Source organism: Nicotiana tabacum, chromosome 24, assembly GCF_000715075.1.
Source record: "Nicotiana tabacum cultivar K326 chromosome 24, ASM71507v2, whole genome shotgun sequence".
In the NCBI taxonomy this organism is placed as follows: Eukaryota; Viridiplantae; Streptophyta; class Magnoliopsida; order Solanales; family Solanaceae; genus Nicotiana; species Nicotiana tabacum.
The window spans coordinates 68,966,138-68,991,154 of NC_134103.1; the positions used below are offsets into that span (position 1 = coordinate 68,966,138).

A 25,017-nucleotide genomic window follows, 5' to 3' on the forward strand; every position below is an offset into this window, starting at 1 on the left:
AATAGTCACTTGTATCACTCTACCCAGACAACAACACAATAGCCACTCGTATTGCTCCGCCCAGACAATAACACAATAGCTATCTGTATCGCTCCGCACAATCAACAACAGTGAGATGCCACCCTTATGCTCCGCAGAGAAACAATTAATCCACACAACAAATCCACATGTGCTAACATAACAACACGACATATCAATTCGGACCATAAGTACCCATAGGCCACAACCTTTCCAAAACAACGACACCAATTACACAATAACAACTAGCCCACGGCTCAACCACGATGTGAACAAGAATCTCAATAAAAACAGAATGAGACGGAAAACAATGCAACAATGAAGGATACTCAAAAAATAACAACTTCAACTAAAACAGGTTAATAACTCTCAATAACTCCAACTTAAATTACTTGTTTATGAATGAACTTAACAATGAAAGGCATGACGTATACTAACAACTTCAATTGAATACATATAAGAGTAACTCAACAACAATGGATAGAACATGTACTAACAACTTTGGTTAAAGCATAGTAAATTTGACAATGAAAGATATAGCATGTAATAGTAACTTCAATTAAGACACATAAGAGTAAACTCGGCAATGGAAGTTAGAGTATAAAATAACGACTACATTCTAAGAATATAAGAAGGAATTCAACAACGAAGATATAACAAGTATAACAACTTCTAATTAAATGCATAAAGTAATCTAAAAGTCTAAACCGGTCAATTTTTCCATATATAAGATCAGGTACACACTCGTCACCTTATGTACACGTCTTTCACATAATTCAAATAGTCCAATTAGACCAAATCCTACGGGATAGTTTCCCCACACAAAGTTAGACAAGATACGTATCTCAAAGAAGCTAAATCAATACTCTAAAAAGTCCTCCCTGTGTGAAACAACCCCCGGACGGCTCAAATCTAGCCATAATAACTTAATATCATAAATAAAAGCCATAACAAATAATTTCGGATAATATAGCTTCGATTTTGAACAAGAATCAAAAAGTCAACCCCGAGCTCGTACCTCGAAATCCGACAAAACTAATAAAATCTGAACACCCATTCCGATAGAGTCCAACCATACCAAAATTATCTAATTTCGACCTTAAATTGGCCTTCAAATCCTCATTTTATATTTTCGAAAGTTTTTACTAAAATTTCTAATTTTTTCAATTCAAATCACTAATTAACTGATAAAAACAAGGATGAAATCATGAAATATAACCAAATCTGGGTCAAAAATACTTACCCAAATCCAAATGGTAAAAATCCCCTCCAAATCGCCCAAAATCGAGCTCTACAACTCACGCTGTGATAAAAACAACCAAATCCTCGATGTATATGTAATCTGCCACTAAATCTGCTTTTGCGGTCAAGTGGTCACTTCTGCGACAGCCGCTTCTACGGTAATAATCTCGCATCTATGAGTTCCCATCAACAATCAACATACTGCATCTGCGGTCCCAAATGCGCTTCTATACTTACGCTTCTGCGGTCCCTCACCGCATGTGCGGTTCTGCTTCTGCGACAGATGAGGTCCCTGCCAAATCCATTAATGCCTGCACCTACGCTCTCCCGGTCGCTTCTGCGGCCCCACATCCGCAAGTGTGAAAGCATCAGCACTAAGATTCTTCAACAATTCCACAAGGTTCGAAAATGATCTGCAACTCGTCCGAAATACACCCGGGGCCCCGGGACCCCATCCAAACACACCAACCAATCCAAAAATATAATGCAGACCTACTCGAGGTCTCAGATCACATCAAACAACATCCAAAATACGAATCGCAACTAATGCATAATATGAAACTTCTCAAGACCTTAAATCACCAAACGAAATACTAAAGCTCAAAATGACCGATCAGGTCATTACAATTCTTTTCTAACTCTATTACAATGCATCCATCTTTTTTTTTAGGAATGTCCATGATATTCAAGATATTATTTTATTTTCTACGATTACCGTAAGAGCTAAAAATACATTAATAAAAAGGAGAGAAATTCTTAGTGAATTAAGAAACGAGGAAGGAGCAGACAAGATAAGAGATAATTGAAGTTGATTCCATCATGAATAACTGATTATAAGGATTTTTATAAAAATAAAGCTTATGTTCTCTTACTACACATGTAATTTAGTTAAATAAGAGTTTTCCTCAAGATTATAACTTTTAATTCATAATGTGAGACACCTAAGGCTGCTAACTTATGTTCACCGTTTTGAACATGAGACAGAATTCTTGTTTCAATTCAAAACTACGACACAACCTAAGAATATGATATATGATACATAAGAAAACAAAAATTTATTAACATCTGCATTACTGACTTGCAATAGGTGAACTTAACAGAAACTAACTTATCATTCCAGTTTGGAGAGTTTAATATTTAAACGAATTGATTTAAAACTGATCATTTCTTTCTTAACAAGTAGCAAATCTTAAAAGACATTCTCCCATCATATCAACCATGAAGTAACACTTCCGTGATTTAATTTCTATATGAGAATCTGAGTTACAACATCTTTGACTATAAAGAATCAAAACAGTATGCATTTTATGGATTATGTTCACGTATTGTTAAGGATCAAATATCAATTTTCATGATTTTTAAAGTGAAAAAGGTGAAACTAGAACTAACAGAATTTTTAGAATAGAATCCAAGTCATGAATATATAGGGACAAAAATTAACATAGTTGAATCAATGGAATATTAACACAAAGAGATAGAAAGCTAACGAACTGAATATTCACATCCACCTAAATACACAATTCAAATAGAACTACTTTACCATTATTATAAATAAGGATTTTCTTTTTATAATCAGCTATGAATAGATTATAAAAATTGAAAGTAAACATATAACATTACGGCAAACAAAGGAATCTATTCAATCAGTTGCCCGTCAATTTAAGCAACCAAAGATCACATATCACAACATAGCAAACACACACAAAAAAAGTTATCTTTGCAAATCACAAATCGCAATAGTTGGAGATCAAAAATTACAAATCGACTTAGCCCAATTGTTTGGGTACTTGGGAAGCAGAATATTTTGCCGATGAAGACAAGAATGTGAAGGAGAAGAACGATGCCAGTAACAATCTCGAAACCTACTTGAAAAGAGAAGATAAAGAAAAAATAAAACTTGAACACCATAATTTCTTATTAAGTTATAAGAAATAACAACCCTAAGAAAGTACTATAAAATCTGAACAACTAGGATATTGTACTAGTACAAAAAATAGTACTAAAAGAAAGGCATGTCAGAGCTCACTGGGTAGACTTTTTTGTCACAACACACATGATTTGTTTTTTCAATTTTACATTTTCTGAAAAATCAACTAGCCTGTTCATGTTCAACCTCTTTCTCCTTACACAACCAAACAAGCTTTGACAGATAAATGCTATTCTAAAATATATATTATAAAAAAAGTTAAAAAATAAAACTTATTCTGGTTCAACCCTATTTTCACTTTGAATTGGTCAAATCGGGTTTTCTATAAACAACTATAGATCTTGAATATAGGAACGATGAAGTTAAATAACTATAAAAAATATGCTATAAAAATTAATCGTTTTTTTAATTCAAAACCACTCCATAGATTCATCAATTTCAAATTACAAAAGATACAAAAATAGAAACTTTGACTCTTTTGGTTGTTATGGTGGCCGGCGATTTTTGTTGTGGACGCTAGCGGATGAGATTTTTGTAGTATAGGGTTTTTCGATTAAGGTAGCTCCTGATCTTTTTATAGTCTTTAGGCTAAATTGAGAGGGTATATATTTAGGCGAAAAGCGATTTCGAGGAAAAAATAGAAATTGGAGGCAATAATAAAAGTAAAAATAATTGTTTTACAGTCTATTCTCTTGAATGGCAACTAAAGATATACTAATTATGGTTAATATTTATTGGACGCTAATATTTGTCTTCCATGAATAAATTAGCGGCGCTAAATCCCCTTTTTGTTATAGTGCTTGTAAATTACCCTTTTCTAATTAGGAGTCTTATGTGCATTAAATAATTTTCTTTTTCAGTTTCTATTTACTTTTTAACTCTAATTGTTAGAATTGGTAAACTAAAAGAAGATGTCTGAAAATTCGGACGAGTATGAACAGGTAGTCAAAATTTGAAGTGATAATACTTTAGAGATTTGCATGTTAGTCCTCTCAATGCGCTGAATTGTCATGATAGGTCTAGTTCTAAAACTGTTTATTGTAAAAAGTGTCAAGTTCTTATTAGTTTTAAATCAGACGTTTACATAATTCAACACATGCAAAATGAGAATCTGATGTTTCTCATTTGCCAATTATACTGGGAAAATTTTGTTCTGGCATCTGAACAAGTAGCACCTTGTTTATTTATTATTTAAGATTAGGTTTGAATTGTACTTTTAACGGCAAAGAAACAAATATACCCTTCTATTTTCGAAAATGGTCTAAGAATACCCCTCGTTATACTATTGAGTTATCTATACCCCTACAGTCATACTTTGAGTTCAAATATACCCCCATTTAAACGGAGTGACATGTGTCATCGTCCTGTTGGTCAATTTTAAATATCTCCTAATTAATTAAAAAGATCAATTGTTCATACCCGAAAACATTTTTTTTTGTAAAAACTGGATTTTTTACAAAATACTGAAAAAAAACGAAAATATTTATTTTTTCAGTTTTTACAAAAAAACTTCTTTAGAAAAAACTGAAAAATATTTTCTAAAATAATATTTTTGTAAAAACTGAAAAACAAAAAACAAATCAATTTTCTAAAGCAATTTTTTTTGTAAAAACTAGAAAAACTGAATATTTTTTTACTAAAAACTGAAAAAAAAGAAAATATTTTTTCCCAGTTTTTACAAAAAAAAAAACTGCTTTAAAAAAAGATGAAAAATATTTTCTAAAACAATATTTTTGTAAAAACTGAAAAAAAACTAAAAAATAATTTTCTAAAGTAATGTTTTTGTAAAAACTGAAAAAATAAATATTTTCTTTTTTTTTTTCCAGTTTTTAGTTAAAAATATTTCAGTTTTTTCCAGTTTTTAATTACTTTAGAAAATTATTTTTTATTTTTTTTTTCAGTTTTTACAAAAATATTGTTTTAGAAAATATTTTTCAGTTTTTTTTTAAAGCAGTGTTTTTGTAAAAACTGAAAAAAAAAAATTCAGTTTTTTGCAAAAAGAAATTTAGTTTTTTCCAGTTTTTACAAAAAAAAATTATTTATTTTTCAGGTATAGGTAATGAGTCTTTTTAATTAATTAGGAGATATTTAGAATTGACCAACATGGCGATGACACGTGTTCCTCCGTTTAAATGAGGGGTATATTTAAATTCAAAGTGTGACTGCAGGGGTATAGATGACCTAATAATATAACGAGAGGTATTCTTAGACCATTTTCGAAAATAAAGGGGTATATTTAGCCCTTTTGCAGTTGTTTTAAATGACGCTTTGGTCTTCTTTTCTGTATTTATTTATGTTCCTTCAATAGAAGATAGGCAGTCTCTTGCGTGGTCTCCTCAAACTTTGGTTGTCTTTTGGCGTATTAAATTGCTATTTCAGCACGTTTTTTCAATTTTTTATTACTATTACATAAGGGGTGTGGCATGAGTGGAGCTGGCTTTTTAGTTGCGGGATTGAAATTAATAGTTTTTTTAAAACTTTTATATTTGTCATAAAATATATATTAAATATGTACAAATTATTAATTTAGAATTTAATAACTTAAAAAACTAGTCCAAAGTTTAAATTTTAACAGCGAGGATGGGAGAAAGAGTTACTCCCTCCGTTTCAAATTAGATGAAATACTTTTCTTTTTAGTCTGTTCCAAAATAAATGACACATTTTTAAATTTGGAAATAATTCAACTTTAAAATCTTCATTTTACCTATTTACCCTTAATGAAAATTTTTTATAACCACACAAATGTCATGACCCCACAAGCTTTTATCCCATAATCTTTTATGACCACAAAATTCAAAAAAAAAAAAAATTCTTAAATTTCGTGTCGAGTCAGATGAATGGAGTACTATGCTTGTGAGGTTTGAATCCTCTGCCTCAATGAAACTCACCAAATTGGTTTTCTAATTTCCATCTAAAATATTGTCCAAAGCTAAAGATTCTTTCTCCTTAAATAGTCAACTTTAGTGGTTCCTCTTCATTTCATAGCTCAATCTTTCTTATTTTGATTCAACCATGGAGAACCAATACTCCTACTCATTCTCTTCCTACTTCTACTTAGCTATAGTACTGTTTCTTCTTCCAATTTTGGTCAAATATTTCTTCCATCGGAGAAGAAATTTACCTCCAAGTCCATTTTCTCTTCCAATAATTGGTCACCTTTACCTTCTCAAGAAAACTCTCCATCTCACTCTAACATCCTTATCAGCTAAATATGGTCCTGTTTTATACCTCAAATTGGGCTCTATGCCTGTGATTGTTGTGTCCTCACCATCTGCTGTTGAAGAATGTTTAACCAAGAATGATATCATATTCGCAAATAGGCCCAAGACCGTGGCTGGTGACAAGTTTACCTACAATTATACTGTTTATGTTTGGGCACCCTATGGCCAACTTTGGAGAATTCTTCGCCGATTAACTGTCGTTGAACTCTTCTCTTCACATAGCCTACAGAAAACTTCTATCCTTAGAGATCAAGAAGTTGCAATATTTATCCGTTCGTTATACAAATTCTCAAAGGATAGTAGCAAAAAAGTCGATTTGACCAACTGGTCTTTTACTTTGGTTTTCAATCTTATGACCAAAATTATTGCTGGGAGACATATTGTGAAGGAGGAAGATGCTGGCAAGGAAAAGGGCATTGAAATTATTGAAAAACTTAGAGGGACTTTCTTAGTAACTACATCATTCTTGAATATGTGTGATTTCTTGCCAGTATTCAGGTGGGTTGGTTACAAAGGGCTGGAGAAGAAGATGGCCTCAATTCACAATAGAAGAAATGAATTCTTGAACAGCTTGCTTGATGAATTTCGACACAAGAAAAGTAGTGCTTCACAATCTAACACAACTGTTGGAAACATGGAGAAGAAAACCACACTGATTGAAAAGCTCTTGTCTCTTCAAGAATCAGAGCCTGAATTCTACACTGATGATATCATCAAAAGTATTATGCTGGTGAGTATCCTATTATTTTTGCCTTCTCCTTTTAGAAAAGAAAAGAAAAATAAAAAAATTAAACTTTCATCTAATTTTGATGTGACTGCTTACATTTTTCGTTGAATCTTTTTGCCATATGGTTTGCCTAAGCTGACTTTGCATAGTTGAAGTTAAAGGGGTACTTTTGTCCAATTGTAGATAGAAATCATGTCCAAATTAAATGGATATATATTCTTATCATGTGGACTTCTTTTCTCTGCTGTCACTTTCAAATACTTGAATTCCATGTGCATCTCATCTAGGCTTGATTAGGCAATGCTTGTATAGATCCAAAATTAGTGCTTTCATTTCATTCTTTGTACTGGTCATTTCCCTCTGTTTAGATTATTATTTTGTCCTCATTTTGATATATGGTGCTCATATATTTTCTGATGAGTATTGTATGTGGATGAACTTTCTACTCTTCTCTAAAAGTTTATACTTATATTCTTATGCGAACACTTATTCTAATTTAAGGTAGAGAATTGGCATATCAGAGTAGGAGTAAAGCTTCTTTTCACTTTGATGCATGGTTGCATTTGCTTGGCAATAAGCAGCCTAATCTCGACTTGCTAGAACTAGTTTTAATAGGGGTGGAAAATGGGCCGTTTGGAATGTATTTGGGCGGGTCAAGATGGGCTAACTCATTATATAGGTTATTGCCCAATCATGCCCAAAAATCACTTGGGTTAAAGACTGGGTCAAGATGGGCTAAATAATGGGTTATAACCTAACCCGTCCAAATTTACTCAAATCTTTACAATATTCTCAACTTTTAAACAAGTATATAAAAGTTGTCTTATGTTCTAGAATAAATGTCAATTTATGTCTAATGAATTCTTTCATCAATTTTGATTTAGAACTTTATTTGATAGTTCTTTATCTTATAATACTAACAAAGATCTGAATAATAAAAAAGTAGTAAAACTGAACTTTCCACCTACCACAACCCCACCGTACCCCCGAACCCCCCACCCCTATCCTAAATAGAAATATTATTTAAAATATTTTCTTTTTATGTTGTAGATAGAGTATATTTTTTTCATTTCAACAAAATGAATATTTTTTTATTATACAGAAAAAGTATTTTTTTTTCATTTCAACAAAACAAGTACAATTTTAATGATGTAGAAAAAGTTTTTTTTATTCACAAAATGAGTACTTTCTTTTTCTGATGTAGAAAGTTATTTCCTTTTATTTCAAAAAAAAAGATTACTTTCTTTTCATGTTGTAGAAAAAGTATTTTCTTTCATTTCGATAAATGAGTACTTTCTTTTCATATTGTAGAAAGAGTACATTTGTTTTGTTTCAACAAGAAAAAGAGTATTTTCTTTGTTGTTATGAAGCTCAAATCTCAAAGTTGTTCTTGTGAAAACAAATAAAGCAGCACATTAGTTTCTTTGAGTTTGTGTGAATTTTTAAAAAAATAATTAAATTTTGAAGAAAATAGAATCTTAAAAACGTTGGGTATTTGGGAGGGGGAAGTGAGGGAGGAGGGGCACAGAAAATATGAGGATTTGGGTGAAGGGGGTTGAGGAGAGTAACATAGAAAATTTAATTTTGAATTCTCTAACCAAACACTAGAAAATATTTTTCGAAAAAAAACTTTCACTCACCTGTCAAACATGGAAAAATAAGTGGTAATTTTTTCTTGTAAAATATTTTTCTAGAAAATGAGAAATTATATAACTTATTTTTCCATGTTTGATTGGCTAAGGAAAATATTTTCCTTCATATCAAACATACCCTTAGAAGCTTTAGAAGGAAATTGTTGTCATGGGTCATCTTGGGCTAAAATTATGGGCTGATTGGGCTACTTGAAATAAATAGGTTTAGTTGTGTTGTGCCCAAACTTAGCTCATCATTAAAGTAGCTCATGCCCAATCCATTAAAACCTGGGCGGGTGGGCAGCTCAAATGGGTTTGGGTCACTTTTGCCACCCCTAGTTCTAATTCTACTTGTCCTTTGTAAAATGAAAAACTTCGTCTGTATTTCTAAGATATAACATGAGCACCTGAACATGAAGTCTGACTAATATATTATTCAACAAAATGTAGATTGTATCTGTTAAAATAAAAGGTAGATCTTTAAAAAAAAATTATGTTGGCCGTGTTTATTTTGTTGCAGGTAGTTTTTGTTGCAGGAACAGAGACCTCATCAACAACCATCCAATGGGTAATGAGGCTTCTTGTAGCTCACCCTGAGGCATTGTATAAGCTACGAGCTGACATTGACAGTAAAGTTGGGAATAAGCGCTTGCTGAATGAATCAGACCTCAACAAGCTTCCGTATTTGCATTGTGTTGTTAATGAGACAATGAGATTATACACTCCGATACCACTTTTATTGCCTCATTATTCAACTAAAGATTGTATTGTGGAAGGATATGATGTACCAAAACATACAATGTTGTTTGTCAACGCTTGGGCCATTCACAGGGATCCCAAGGTATGGGAGGAGCCTGACAAGTTCAAGCCAGAGAGATTTGAGGCAACAGAAGGGGAAACAGAAAGGTTCAATTACAAGCTTGTACCATTTGGAATGGGGAGAAGAGCGTGCCCTGGAGCTGATATGGGGTTGCGAGCAGTTTCTTTGGCATTAGGTGCACTTATTCAATGCTTTGACTGGCAAATTGAGGAAGCGGAAAGCTTGGAGGAAAGCTATAATTCTAGAATGACTATGCAGAACAAGCCTTTGAAGGTTGTCTGCACTCCACGCGAAGATCTTGGCCAGCTTCTATCCCAACTCTAAGGCAATTTATCAATGCCAAACGTAATCTTCTCTACCACTATGTTGCACACGTATGATTTTGACGCTCTTTATAAGGGATTTTTTACTATTCTATGTTTCTAATTTTGTGAAAAGTTAATCAACAATGTATGATAAATAAGAAAATAATTCCAAGGTTATGTTCATAAAGAGTAAATGGTGGAGAGAAGAATTTATTACAAGATGTTTTGCTTTCTCTTAGTAATATTTGGCATCTTAAATACAATACCGAATGTTTAATCTAATTTGATAAATCTCATATTCTCTAGTTTTTGTTGAGCTGAGCATGATCGAGTATGAATGTGTTTCGATGATTGACAAAATAGGATCAAACATACTAAAAGAATCAGGTTTCTTGGACAGGATACATGCTACTAAACTAATGAACATATATGATATGCAGATAACAAGAGAACCATGTTTGTAGCTTGATAACGTTGAATGCTAATTAGACGCGTAAATATTGAACACGTGCGAAAGTTGAATTTAAAAAGAAGTCAGTTTGTGCATAAGAAGAAAATATATTAGCTGGAGGAGTTCAGGTGCTAAAAACAGTAAATATGGAATTACTTATACGGACGGAAAATGTTGAGGATGTCGAAACAATTAGGAAACCAAATCAAATTAGAAGAGGATTTTTCTTAATCGAAATATTCTAGGTTTTGGGATATTAATTAAAGAAGGAATTCGGACACCCTCATACCTATATAAGGAGACACATTGCTGCCGCTTATAACTAATGTTATTCATACAAATCAAGTACTTTATTTTTGGCAATAGAAATTATGACAAGAAGGTGCTCTCAAAGGATTGAAGCTGCTCAACTAAAAAAAACTCTTCCTGAAGACGAAACTGCCCACTTCTTTAGTTGTTAGGTTAAGTATGTTGTTCTTGAACGGTAATCTATTTGATTTTGATAAGTGTAATCATAGGTTAGCACAAAAATAGTGAAGTTTTTGTTTCGCTTTCTGGACTAGAGTTATTTAGAAAATTGGGTCGATTGTAGAGGTAAGGTACTAGAGTTAGTCTCCTTGGTTATGAGTTATAACCTAAAACTACTCTTGGAAGTTAGTGAAGTTTGAAGGCAAATCCTACTAGGGTAGGTCGTGATATTTACTCCCTTGAGCAATGAGTTTTTCACATAAAAATTATTGTGTTCTTTATGATCCGTACTTTACTAGATATTTGTATCTGCTTTGGGTACATCAAAGAACTAGGTTCTTTGATTCGCAAAAATTGGGTAAGACATAATTCATCCCTCCCTCTTGTGTCACGGCGCAATTCTAAAGTAACAGTTAATATCAAAGCAAGTTCTTTCATCTAAGTCTAACACCTTGAAAGAATCAAAGTTGGATGCACCACCAGACGCTCAAGAAGGACAATCAACCGTTAAGCTACCACAATTCAATGAAACATACTATGGAAGGTGGAAAGAAAGGATGTGTTATGTTCAAGAAGGAGAAAACTTGAAATTTTGGGACATAGTTGAAAGAGGCTCTAAGATTCCCATTATTACTAATGACAAAAGAAATCTTATAGGACCAAAGCCACGGGAAATTGTTCTTGTTACAGTCCAAAATTCCATCGATGTTTGTGATGGTACCTAACCTCAACACGCTAGGTAAGCTGGCATCCAAATCAACCAAAACAAAATAAAAATAGATAAACTACTATCATAATATAAATAAAGATAATAAATCTCACAACATCAACCAGAAGCGTAAATACCATAGTAACTCCCAAAATCCGATAGTATGAAATCATGAGTCACTAAGAGGAAATACAACCGAGTCTTATAAATACATGTGTATTGTCTAAATAAGATAAACAGTATGATAATGAAAAGAATATGACTTCAAGGGTCTACGGTCGATCAAGCAGGACTACTTCGAGTCTCCTAAGTCTGCTACTGGGCGCCCTGCTAAGATCCACTAGTGCCAATGCTAAAATCTACACAAAAATATATAGAAGTGTAAAATGAGTACAAGACAACGTATACCCAGTAAGTATCAAAGCTAACCTTGGTGAAGTATTATTAAGGCTCAAATCATAGGATACTAGCTAACAAATATACTTGTACAGTTCATGTATATACATAGCAAGGCAATGAAAAGCAATATACCAGGAATTAGAGATTAAATCATGAATCATACTATCTCACCTATCAAAACCAATGCATATGTCACGCCCCGAACTTGGGGGGCGAGACCGGCACCCGGTGCCTCACCTATCCTTGCGTACCAACTTGCGACTAAGGGAATCTGAACACACAATGTCATACTTTGGCCATGGGCCATATTACAAGATAATATGCGAAGCAAAATATAAAACTGAATGGATACCAAAGCTGACTAAACATTAATATAAAGATGGGCCGGCAAGGTCATCATAACTACTACAGCTAACAAACCAATAAAATATACATACAAGGCCTACAGGCCCAACATACTGCACTAACTGACAGGATATGTCTACAAGCCTCTATTGATGGATGTACCGTGATCGGAATAGGGCCCCGACCTACTCATAACCTATATACATATATACAAGATGTACACAAAACTCCTAGACCCGGCAACTCCGAAGGACGTGGAGCTTACCGATAAAGCTAAACTCGGGCAACACCTACTGAGGAGGTCTACCCGCCTGTCTGTCTAAACCTGCACACATGAATGAAGCGTCCCCGGAGAAAGGGACGTCAGTACAAAATAATGTACCGAGTATGTAAGGCAACAGAATAACTGAAAGCTGAAACTGAACTGATAATATAATAACTGAAAGTAACTGTGAGTCAAAGATAATCTGAAGATATGCTTACCTGCTGATACTGACTCAACTCTCTCAATATAGTAAGTAAAATAACTATCCAGCCCTATAAGGCTCGGTATATATACAATTGTTCTGCCGTAGTAGGCTCGCTCATAGGCGCTCGGCCATACTAGGCTCTGTATCTCGGCCAAATGGGCTCGTTCATAGGCGCTCGGCTACAGTAGGCTCGGTATATAACTTACCATCTGATCAGAGGTTTCCCAATAGAGGCCTGCTCATCGATTATAGCTCGATGATAGTGAAAATAATGTGATACTGTATATATATAGACTCTCTGCTCTCTTGGCTGAAAGAACACAAAACTAAACTAAATATGAAGTCCCGATAAGGGAGAATGCTGTAACTTAGGAGATTAGGACAATGTACATAAATTCATGAATATGAACTTCTCTTTATGTCTCATTATCAAACACACGTAGTTACTGGATCATGCCAAAATGAAAGAAAAGTTTAGCCTTAACATACCTGGAGTAGGAAAAAATTCGTATGATATTCTTGAGAAAGATTGCATCGTACTCCCTTAAAATTGCAAAATCTCACGTTGCTTAAGATGCTATGAAATCTTTGTTCGAATTATTGAAGATCCATACCTTACTTGTTAAAGATTGCACCATACTTAGAGTCTTTGCTATTTTTGACTTGTTGAAAGATATGTATCTTTCTTTGAATTAAAAAGGCCTTATGTTTGAATTGGTGTGGTGTCCACTCTATGTGGTGGATTAACCACACCCCTTAATCTTTGAGTTTTGCCACATAACCCATAATGACTAAGAGTCATATATTTTGGTGGTGGCTTGCTGCCACGTGGGGGTGGGTGGGGGGTTAATCTTTATCCCATAATTCATTAGTTAATTAGATAATATTTCGTTACTCAATAATTAACCAATTACCCACATAATTAAGAATTATCTCAACTTACTTAAAATACTACTCACTTTTAACAGACCTTGTACACCTTACTATTATGGTCATGTAGTTCCTTGTATGGCACTAATCCATAAGTACCGGGTATTATAGCTCGGACCATATTTTATCCCTAAATTGCTAAACCTCAATGAAACTCATTTTCTTCGATTTGCTTACCCTCTCTCCTTCACGAATTTACTTATCACTTGTTTGAAATAGCATAATACTTATAATCTCAAAATAATCTCATTCACGAGCTTACGTCGATTAAATTACGGCGAAACTTTAACGTACAAAAATGCGGGATGTAACATCATTCCCCCTTTGGAACATTCGTCCTCGAATGTTGACTGATGCACTTATCATTTTCATAACTTATGTCTTCTGAATGCTTTAATATTCTCCTTGCCATTTAGGCAGCTGTTCTTTGAATAAATCCAAAGGCCAGGGCATTCCCCCCCCCCCAAGCCTCTTTCTCACACCACGACTTGTAGTCGAAATGCTTCTAATCTCGTAACTGTTGCTACCTTCTATCAAGCAGCCTGTACGACTCTAACTTTGTATGTGCGCCTATGCGACTCTTCTCTTCTCTTTCCTCCAGCTTTTCGCCAATCTCTAGGCTTCACTTTGTGTTCATATATAAAATTATGTCAAGTTGTCCCTCTGGGCATCATCAGCTTTACTTCATCTAAGTAGGTCATACTATACCATAATTCTTACTTCGATTTATCGTTACTGAGGTCTGCTACCAAACTCCAGGTTACTCTCGTTGCTTATCGTATATGCATAAAGCTAAGTCTTTTAATGCTTCTTCATTACTGTTCATCTTAATATTGATGGCCTAATCTCATCTCGTACTTTGTAGCTTTTACCCATCCATTGTTGATTTACCTCAATATTGATCTACAATCTTCTATTGATAACTTGAAACTTCTTACGTAATATATTGCCACTAGGGCTTACGCTGCATCGTGGAACATTTGAAGTGATCTTTCTGATCCACCTGGGGGTGATACTATACATTCATAACCATATTTCATAGCATCCCAATGTGATTTTCCTCACGTGAGTATTTTAATCATGTACAATTCATGAAATCATTACTCAATCGAAGGCCTAAACGTCATCCTTCATTTATCACAATTACACCATCATTCTACTACCAGAGCAGAATTCCATCTCTTCTAAATACTACTAGTCTTAGACTCTTTTGAGTTCACTCAGGCTATACTGAGCTTTCTATAACTTAGAGAGACCATTAGCTCCCTTGTTTTCATTGGCTTAATCCTGAGGACTTATCCATTCTCGTCACCTTCTCACTCGTCCTTTCTTATCCTTACTCCTGCCTTCCTAAACCCTTGTCACTTTACCATACTTTAGCTTGCTACCTACACATATCTATTTTTACTACTCACAACCTTCCTTCAACTTGCTTGCACCATAGATGTCCTCGTGTTATTCTGGAACAGTAAGTGAGACATCACATCATCTCTAACTCTTCTTTACTCTTTTAACTAGACCTCTCGATACATAGAAACCATAGGCCAGAAAATATGCCACTAACGATGCCGTTATCATTCCTGGATACTGAGTCTCAGCGCTTCTGGCCCTCTATCTGAAGTATGGACTATTCACAACCTTCTGCATTTGAGTATCTCGTATGTTGTTCACCTTTACCTTACTTACCTTAAAATCTCGCCTCACATCTTCTATCTCTTTTATGACCTCCCTTCCACATCGGTATAATTCACATCCATGACTTGAAGCTCTATTATAACACTTGCACCTCTGGTGCATACACAATCCGGTTGGAGTTTCATACTGACTTCTTATGAGGCTGGTACTTTTCTAACTAGCTTTATCGTAGAGCCGTTATAGAATATTGTTGTTGTACTATCTCTCTTGTACCTCTGATATTAAGAGTGATTCTGCAATGTTCTCAATCATGATGTCTAAAAGTTTTTGGGTCCAATAATCTGACTCCTGATTTGTTTTGTTGATGTAACTCTTTAGTTTCCTCTTCCTTCTGATCAACCTTCGTGTAGGCTTAAGCTATCTTCCGATCTGCGGCTCTTGGTATTAGTTATTACTTTAGTCTTTCATAGCCGCTATGGAATATCTGTGATACCATTATCTAACAATTCAATCCCTTGTCTATGACCTGGACTCAATTCTTTCTTTTAACTCATACCAGAGTCTTCTACAGCTGTATGATTGTCAACATATATGTTGCATGGATAATACTCCGAAATCTAAAGTGCATTCATAACGTAACTCACTCTGGATCACTGATCGAATAATTCCTTTCGTTCCTTCTCAACATTATTTAAATGTAAGCAATTACTTTTCCTGGTTTTTCTGCCCCTTGTTGCATGCATACTTAGCTTATTACATCGTATACTCGACAGAATTTTTCATGTCCGTCCTCACCTATAATTATCCGTAGTTACTTACCTCCACGCCCTTATACTTGTAGGGTTGCTTCTGAGCTAATATTTTGACTGTCTTCCCAGTGGCACTCTCTTTTATTTCCGTAACACTCATATGGTACCTTTAACTATCCCAACTTCTATCTGAATATTTCTCCACGATCACAATGTTATATCTGTGAGACTGAATTCCCCATGTTGGGGTTCACTACGTTTATCTTGCACGATCTGCTGATTTGTCTGTATCCTCTTATCTAGCGATAACTAGGCTCTTCCTGAATCAACTACCAACTACTCGTTGGCCCATTCTCATATCAATATTTCACGTAATCTTTCTTGGGTTTTTTCCTTTGTCTTAACTTACGTCTCGCATTGGTTCCTTATCTATCAATAACATCTCGGGTAGGAACCCTTACTTCCTCTACTTGATGTCGTGCTTGCATAAAGTTCTGGAATCATAGCATATCTGTAGGATTTGAATGAGTGCAATCTCATCCCTTTCTCATTTTTATCGCATTCTTCCTTTACCATTCCATAGTTACTAGAACCACTTAATTCTGACTTAATGCCACATCACACCATATTCCCCCCTTTAGGGGAGCACTAAGATTTAGTGCTACGATGATCTACGTATAGATGTTTTACCTTTTCATCTTTGGCATCTTTTCGCATCTTCGATGACCCTTACTCGCCTTGCGGTAATCCTTCTGCACCAAGGATAACGAAATTCCTTACTCATGAGGGTGACACTTAGTGTAACTGGCACATACAGTCCCTTAAACTTAATTTTGCTCACATTTCTTGCTTTAGGGAAGCGTCTTCCTGAATGACCATTCTCTGAATTTCTCATGAATCTTCTTCTGTTGTCCATTCTATTATCGCCGGAGCGCAATATGAAATTCTCATGATTCCAACCATTATCAAATCACTCAATCCCCAATTCATGTTTAGTTTATCTTGTTCACCAATCAATTCTTATTTCTATTACTCTGGGTCTAACTTTTCCTTGTGGTAATCATGTTAGAGTCACAAACTTATTTCTCGAAATGAGGATATGACTTTATGACCTATACTCTTTTGTTGCCTCAAGGCCTATCACCTCTCGTCTCTTCCTTTACTTGACTATAGACTATGTAATACTATCATTGTTTTTTTTATCTACCGTTGTCATCCAGGTATCACATCTTACTCATAATGCTTCATTATCTCTCTTCTAATTTCCCTGCTAACATTTCTGTCTATCACTTTATTCTGAAAACTTTAACAAGACGTTCTTTTGCTTTTAGATCCCCTTGCTCCATCCACTGACTCTTCGGGTTGCTTAACGTTCCCGCTCTACTAAGGACGGGAGCCACACTTAGGTAATATTTATCCCTTCAAGGCTTCCACTACCTATCTTTGTAGTGCTCATATCTAGTTGTACTATTTTAGAGTGCACCATCTGGATGTCTCACAGGGAAATCTATTTAGCATATTTGGAACATCCTTCGGAAAGGTCAACTAACGCAAACAATCCATCCATCATTTTGGGTTACTCTAACCCAATCCGGATCCTGATACCCGTCCTTCTATTATACTACTTTTGTTAGCCCTCATAGGGTATAACTGAAATGGGTGTGATCAATTGTATATATCTCCGTTACTGTTGAAAGTAACTCAAAATGCTTATATTTTTCTACTTGAATTGTAAATACTGTTAACCTTCATTAACTGGGTACCTCGTACCCTTCTTCACCTTGATTCTTTTACTTGCTGAAGCTTGTGTCTATCTTCCGATTCTCTTATTCCTTTTTACCATATGAGTGGATAGATATTCTTGCCTTAAGGCTTCTTATAAAGAAGCTTACACGTCTTAGTACACACATGGTTTGTTCAAGACCTCACATTTACTCATCATACGCATGATGCAAAAATCGAGTTCCTCTGACTCAACTCTTCCACAACCGTATTCAATCCCTTACCAACCATCTTTTGGATGTAGGTATCATCTTATTACTAATAAAATAGAATTTAGGAATTTGAATTCCTACGACTGAGCTCTACCACACGATCTAGAGTAAGAAAAAGAGTGACAGTCCTAAATGCCCTGTAGCCTCCTCCTTATAAGTGTGGTGTACAACACACCAATAAACAAGACTCTACTAGACAAAACTTGTAGACTCCCTAGGACAGAACTACTCTGATACCAATGCATATGTCACGCCCCGAACTTGGGGGGCGAGACCGGCACCTGGTGCCCCACCTATCCTTGCGTACCAACTTGCGACTAAGGGAATATGAACATACAATGTCATACTTTGGTCATGGACCATATTGCAAGAAAATTTGCGAAGCAAAATATAAAGCTGAATGGATACCAAAGCTGACTAAACATCAATATAAAGCTGGGCCGGCAAGGCCCGTCATAACTACTACAGTTGACAAACCAACAAAACATATATACAAGGCCTACAAGCCCAACATACTGCACTTACTGACAGGATATGTCTACAAGCCTCTACTGATGGATGTACCATGATCGGAACAGGGGCCCAACCTACTCATAACCTATATACATATATACACAAGATGTACACAAAACTCCTAGACCCGACAACTCCGAAAGACGTGGAGCTTACCGATAAAGCTAAACTCGGGCAATACCTACTGAGGAGGTCTATCCGCCTGTCTATCTGAACCTGCACGTATGAATATAGCATCCCCAGAGAAAGGGACGTCAATACGAAATAATGTACTGAGTATGTAAGGCAGCAGAATAACTGAAAGCTGAAACTGAACTGATAATATAATAACTGAAAGTAACTGGGAGTCAAAGATAATCTGAAGATATGCTTACCTGCTGATACTGACTCAACTCTCTCAATATAGTAAGTAAAATAACTGTCCGACCCTAAACGGCTCGATATATATATAACTACTCTGCCGTAGTAGGCTCGCTCATAGGCGCTCGGCCATACTAGGCTCTGTATCTCGGCCAACTGGGCTCGCTCATAGGCACTCGGCCATAGTAGGCTCGGTATATAACTTACCATCTGATAAGAGGTTGCCCAATAGGGGCCTGCCCATCGATTATAGCTCGATGGTAGTAAAAATAATGTGATACTGTATATATATAGACTCTCTGCTCTCTTGGCTGAAAAAATACAAACCTAAACTAAATATGAAGTCCCGATAAGGGAGAATGTTGTAACTTAGGAGACTAGGACAATGTACATAAATTCATGAATATGAACTTCTCTTTATGTCTCATTATCAAACACATGTAATTACGAGATCATGCCAAAATGAAAGAAGGGCTTAGCCTTAACATACCTGGAGTAGGGAAAATCTGTATGATATTCTTGAGAAGGATTGCACCGTACTCCCTTAAAATTGCAAAATCTCACGTTGCTTAAGATGCTATGAAATCTTTGTTTTAATTGTTGAAGATCCGTACCTTACTTGTTGAAGATCACGTTGTTTCAGATTGCACCATACTTAGACTCTTTGCCATTTTTGACTTGTTGAAAGATATGTATCCTTCTTTGAATTAAAAAGGCCTTATGTTAGAATTGGTGTGGGGCCCACTCCATGTGGTGGATTAACCACACCCCTTAATCTTTGATTTTTGCCACATAACCCATCATGACTAAGAGTCGTCATATATTTTTGTGGTGGCTTGCTACCACGTGAGGGTGGGGGTGGGGGTTTAATCTTTATCCCTTAATTCATTAGTTAATTAGGTAATATCCCATTACACAATAATTAACCAATTACCCACATAATTAAGAATTATCTCAACTTACTTAAAATACTACTTACTTTTAACATACCTTGTACACCTTACTATCATGGTCATGTAGTTCCTTGTATGGCACTAGTCCATAAGTACCGGGTATTATAATTCAGACCGTATTTTATTCCCAAATTGCCAAACCTCAACGAAACTCATTTTCTTCGATTCGCTTACCCTCTCTCCTTCACGAATTTACTTATCACTTATTTGAAATAGCGTAATACAAATAATCTCATTCCCGAACTTACGTCGATTAACTTATGACGAAACTTTAACGTACAAAAATGCGGGATGTAACATCTTATTTTCGAGCTTTCATTAATTTATTTATGACGTACTTTCATATTGAATACATGAAATGACGCAAAGGATTTACTTAAGAGATCGAGATTTTACCTTTACGCCCAACTCATCAACCAATACCAGCATAAACTGACACTCATCAAAGTCTCTCAACTCTATATTTATGCCACCAAGAGAGAAACATGTGAGGGCGGTGACCCTATGGGGGTGGATCCATATCCAAATACTGCACAACAGAAACCTCGTGCCATATCAATGTCAATATCACAACCGCACAACATAAACCTTGTGCCATCATAATACCAATATGCTCATAATGTCCAAATGTTCCATAACCATAACAATTCTAACCAAGTCTTTCATCTCTAAGAATTTATGCATATGCTCACGAAATAACCAATAAGATTCACATGGACATAAGAAATATGGGTGCATATGTGTGTTCAGGATATAAAGTTATCACGACCCAAAATCCACTAGTCGTGATGTCACCTAACTCGTCCGCTAGGTAAGCCAACTAATAATCAACACAATTAAATTGAGAATAATGAGGGATTAATAAATGAAATAATTGAAACTTTATACAATAACCTAGGACTGGTAGTACAAGTCATGAGCCACTAAGACTTTAGATTTATAAAGGTGCTATAAAAATATTAACGATATCTGTTTGACATATACATAAGCAGAACTCAAATCTAAAAGGACAAGTGGTAGTTATGACTAAAATCAGGTACATCTTTAATGACGGCTCCCACCATAATCAGCGGCATCAGCTCCAAGATATGCACGCAAGGTGTGGATATGTAGTATGAGTGCAACTGACCCCATGTACTCAATCAGTAACAAACCTAACCTCAGGTTGAAAGTAGTGACGAGCTTGGAAAAAGGCTAGAGTCCAACACAATAGCCAATAACAACTCATGATAATATAATGAAGACAGTAAATGTAAATAACATAAAAGGCATTATGCTCAGCTCGTTCACAGCTATGGAAAAGTAGACATGCTTTTCAAGCATAACAGTCAAATACCAAATCTTACCACTGAAATCGATTAAACATGTATTTATCAAAAAGGACTGTATTTTCCAATTCACAACATTAGAAAAGTCTTTTCGTTTACCAAATAGCATGAGGAAAGTGCATCTCTATGCCTACATGTCAAATATACATGTCAAGTCATCTAATGCCATATCACTGTCTAGTGTAAGGAAGGTGCATCTCTATGCCTACATGTCAAATATACATGTCAAGAAATCAGTTAACAGTGAAATCATTAAGTACACACAATCTTAGTACACTCCCAGTGCCTGGCTCAAATTCCCCACTTCATCACACACATTATATACATGTTAAATCAACAATATCACCGTGGATCCATTAAAATAATCACACTTAGCACTGTACGACTGCCCGGCATAACTTCCCATCATCCAACACGTGTAAATAACGTTGTGCATACGCCCACTGCTGGCATGTCAAACTCCAGAGGGGCAGATCCTACCCAAGAGCTAATTATAATCACATAGCGCAAATAGTGGGGCCTGATGCACGCGTAGCTTCAAATCAGTACAGCTTAGCCCATTATAGGACCTCGCATATGAGTCACCTCAATATCAATATAACCGTTAAGGGATGCAACCCAATGCATATATCAATATAAATACGGCTCTATCGCCCATATTAGTCACCATCCGCTGAAGTCTTAATATGAAGAAATCTCACAAAAACACAATCCAACTATATAACACTAATTATCACAATATGTCCCAAATATAGTTCAAAATCGTGTCACGTACAAGGACATCAATATCATGTGAGACCTCATATCAAAAGTGCACAAAGATAGAGATATAACATGCGGATGTAACTATCATGACTGTACAAAATAACATGCGGATGTAACTATCATAGAGATATAACATGTAGTCACATAAATGGAGAAAATATGATATCAAAAAAGCATGATAGCAAAACAAGGCATATAATAACCTAAATACTACCCGGATCATGAATACCTCGGTCCACGCACCCACGCCCGTCACCTTGCACATGCGTCACCCCCAACCTATCTAAAATATCATAGTTCTCAGGGATATTTACCCTCAAATCCAAATTTAGATATGTTACTTACCTCGAAAAAGCCAAATCAATTATCGAGCAAGCCAAACAATACTCTAGAAATGCCATCCCGCACGAATCAACCTCTTAACGGCTTAAAACTAGCCAAATGCAACAAAAAAACATCAAATAATGTTATAGGAAACAAATCCAAACGAAAAAGATCAAATCTTTAATCAATTACTCAAAGTCAACAAAAAAGTCAACCCAGGCCCGCACCTCGGAACCCGACAAAGCTCATAAATTCCGACAACCCATTCGATTACGAGTCCAACCATACTAATTTCACTCAAATTCGACTTTGAATCGATGTTCAAAACTCAATAATTCACTTTAGTAAAGTTTATACAAAAATCCCCGATTTCTCTTTTAGCATCATCAATAAAATAAAAGATCGAAGATAGAATCATGGAATACAATCAAAACCGAGTAGAAAGTACTTATCCCAATCCATGTGGTGGATATCCTCTCCAAAGTCGCCAAAAACCAAGCTCCAAGTCTCAAATAGTGATAAAATAAAACAAAACCTCGATATATAGTAAGTCTGCCCAAGAAAGTCGTACCTGCAACCAATTTCCCGCTTTTGCAGAACCGCATGTGTGGCCCAGACTTCGTTTCTGCGAAAACATCCCAACTCAGCAACTATCGCTTTTGTGGTCGCGCTTTTACGTTCAGGGAAGCGCACCTGCGATCGCGTAGATGCGCTCAAGCCCCCGCACTTCCTGCCTTTACGTCCACCATGCAACTCTCGTTTCTACGATAACATGTCCACATCTACGGATTCGCATCTGCATTCAAACTTCCGCAGATGCGGAAAGACCAGTACCAGAACTTCTTCAGCAATGCAACATGAGACAGAATGATCTGAACCACGTACGAAACTCACCTGAGCCCTTCGGGAACCCTTCCGAGCATACCAAGAAGTTCCAAAACATAACGCATACCCACTCGAGGCATAAAATCACTCATAACAATATCAAAACTACGAATCGCACTTCAAATCAAACTTGATGAACTTTTGAACTTTCAACTTCCAAAACTCATGCCTAACCATACCAATTCAGCTCGTAATGACCTCAAATTTTGCACACAAGTCTCAAACGACATAACAAACCTATTCCAACTTTCGGAACGATAATCCAAACCCGATATCAACAAAGTCAACTCCCATTCAACTTAAGAACATTCTAAACCTTCAATTTGTCATCTTTTGCCAATTCGTGCCAAAACCTTCTAGAGACATCCAAATGCAATTCCGGGTATACGCCCAAGTCCAAATTTGCCATCCAAACCTAACGGAACCATCAAAACTCTGATTCGCGGTCAAAAACATAAAATTTAAACTTGGTCAACTCTTTCAACTTAAAGCCTCTAAAATGAGAATCACTTTTCCAAATCAAATCTGAATCACCCGAAAACCAAAACCGGCAATACACATAAGTGATAATACAATATACAAAGCTACTCATGTCCTCGGGCTATCGAACGAAATGCAAATGCTCAAAATGACCGGTCGGGTCATTACATTCTCCCCTACTTAAATATACGTTCGTCCTCGAACGTGCTAAGACTCGTTCCAAAGCCATCAAATCACTATGTATACTCACCATGCACATACACATGGGTGATCCAACGTCACCCCAATCCATGCAAACCTGACAACACAATATAACTAAAGATCCTTACATTAACCTTAGTCTGTAAACCTTAGTACCCAATTTCTAACATTCAGAATTCATTATAAGACTCGATTCTCGCATCTGCACATTGCATAAGTCTGATCAAGCTGTATCAATCCATAACCATAACCCAAGACATAATCACATGATGTACCACATATCTCAAATATTCATAGCAATAACTTCCAACAAGAATAGCTACTCAATAGCAAACTAAGTATCTGTAACAAACCTCATATCAAATAAAACCTTGTTCTAAACTTTCGTACACTGCCAAATGATAAAAGAAACATGTAGAAACTCACAACCACCCATTAGATCAAAAATTCGTGGAGCTCTCACACCCGATATGAACCATTGCAAAATTCTGAGCTGACTAATGACATTATTCTTCCAAACATACCATAATCAAACCCGATAACACTCATTCCAGGTACAGTGTCCTCATCTCATCAAATACAAGATGCCCTTTTGACATGCCACCCCAATACTACTTAAAGCCACAAACCGTGCAACCCGTACATCAATAAGCAATAACTCAAATGTACCAAAACATGGGAAGAGGGTCAAATGATAGAACCGTCTTACAAGCTCAACAGATACCACCACAAGCCCAATGCTATGAACCCATCACACATAGTATAACCAAGACACACGGATCTAACACAAAGGATCATATCCCAACATAACTCTGCCACAGTGTGTGACCCAATCCAAACACCGGTCCACATGAAATACCTCAAGCCATAATGCGCAAAATCAACAACTATACGCAAATAAATAACAAACACACCAAGTGCATGACCATAACCATAGAGAAATGGATAGCACAATATACCACAACCTGGAAAGACCACAACTAATGCGCAATCAACCATTCAACACCCCAAGATCCATCTCGCTCGAATTCCGCTACAAGGCCCAAATAGAACCGTATCATGTGTGCAAATAGTCAATAGTCTCAAGACGCATCGTAGCCTAGAAGAGTAACACATAGACTATATCAGAACACGAGAAAGCTCAACTCTAACCGAATGACAAACCCC

The 25,017-nt window shown here is 35.9% G+C and overlaps 1 protein-coding gene across 1 annotated transcript; it reads left to right on the forward strand.

The window, feature by feature from the left end:
• Positions 1 to 6,187: 6,187 nt before the first annotated feature.
• LOC107768643 (isoflavone 2'-hydroxylase-like) lies at positions 6,188 to 9,952 on the forward strand. Its single transcript, NM_001324988.1, is given in 2 exon segments — positions 6,188 to 7,138; positions 9,287 to 9,952. Coding segments are annotated over 2 exon segments (1,563 nt in total). The 5' UTR covers positions 6,188 to 6,199; the 3' UTR covers positions 9,911 to 9,952.
• The last annotated feature ends 15,065 nt before the right edge of the window (positions 9,953 to 25,017 follow it).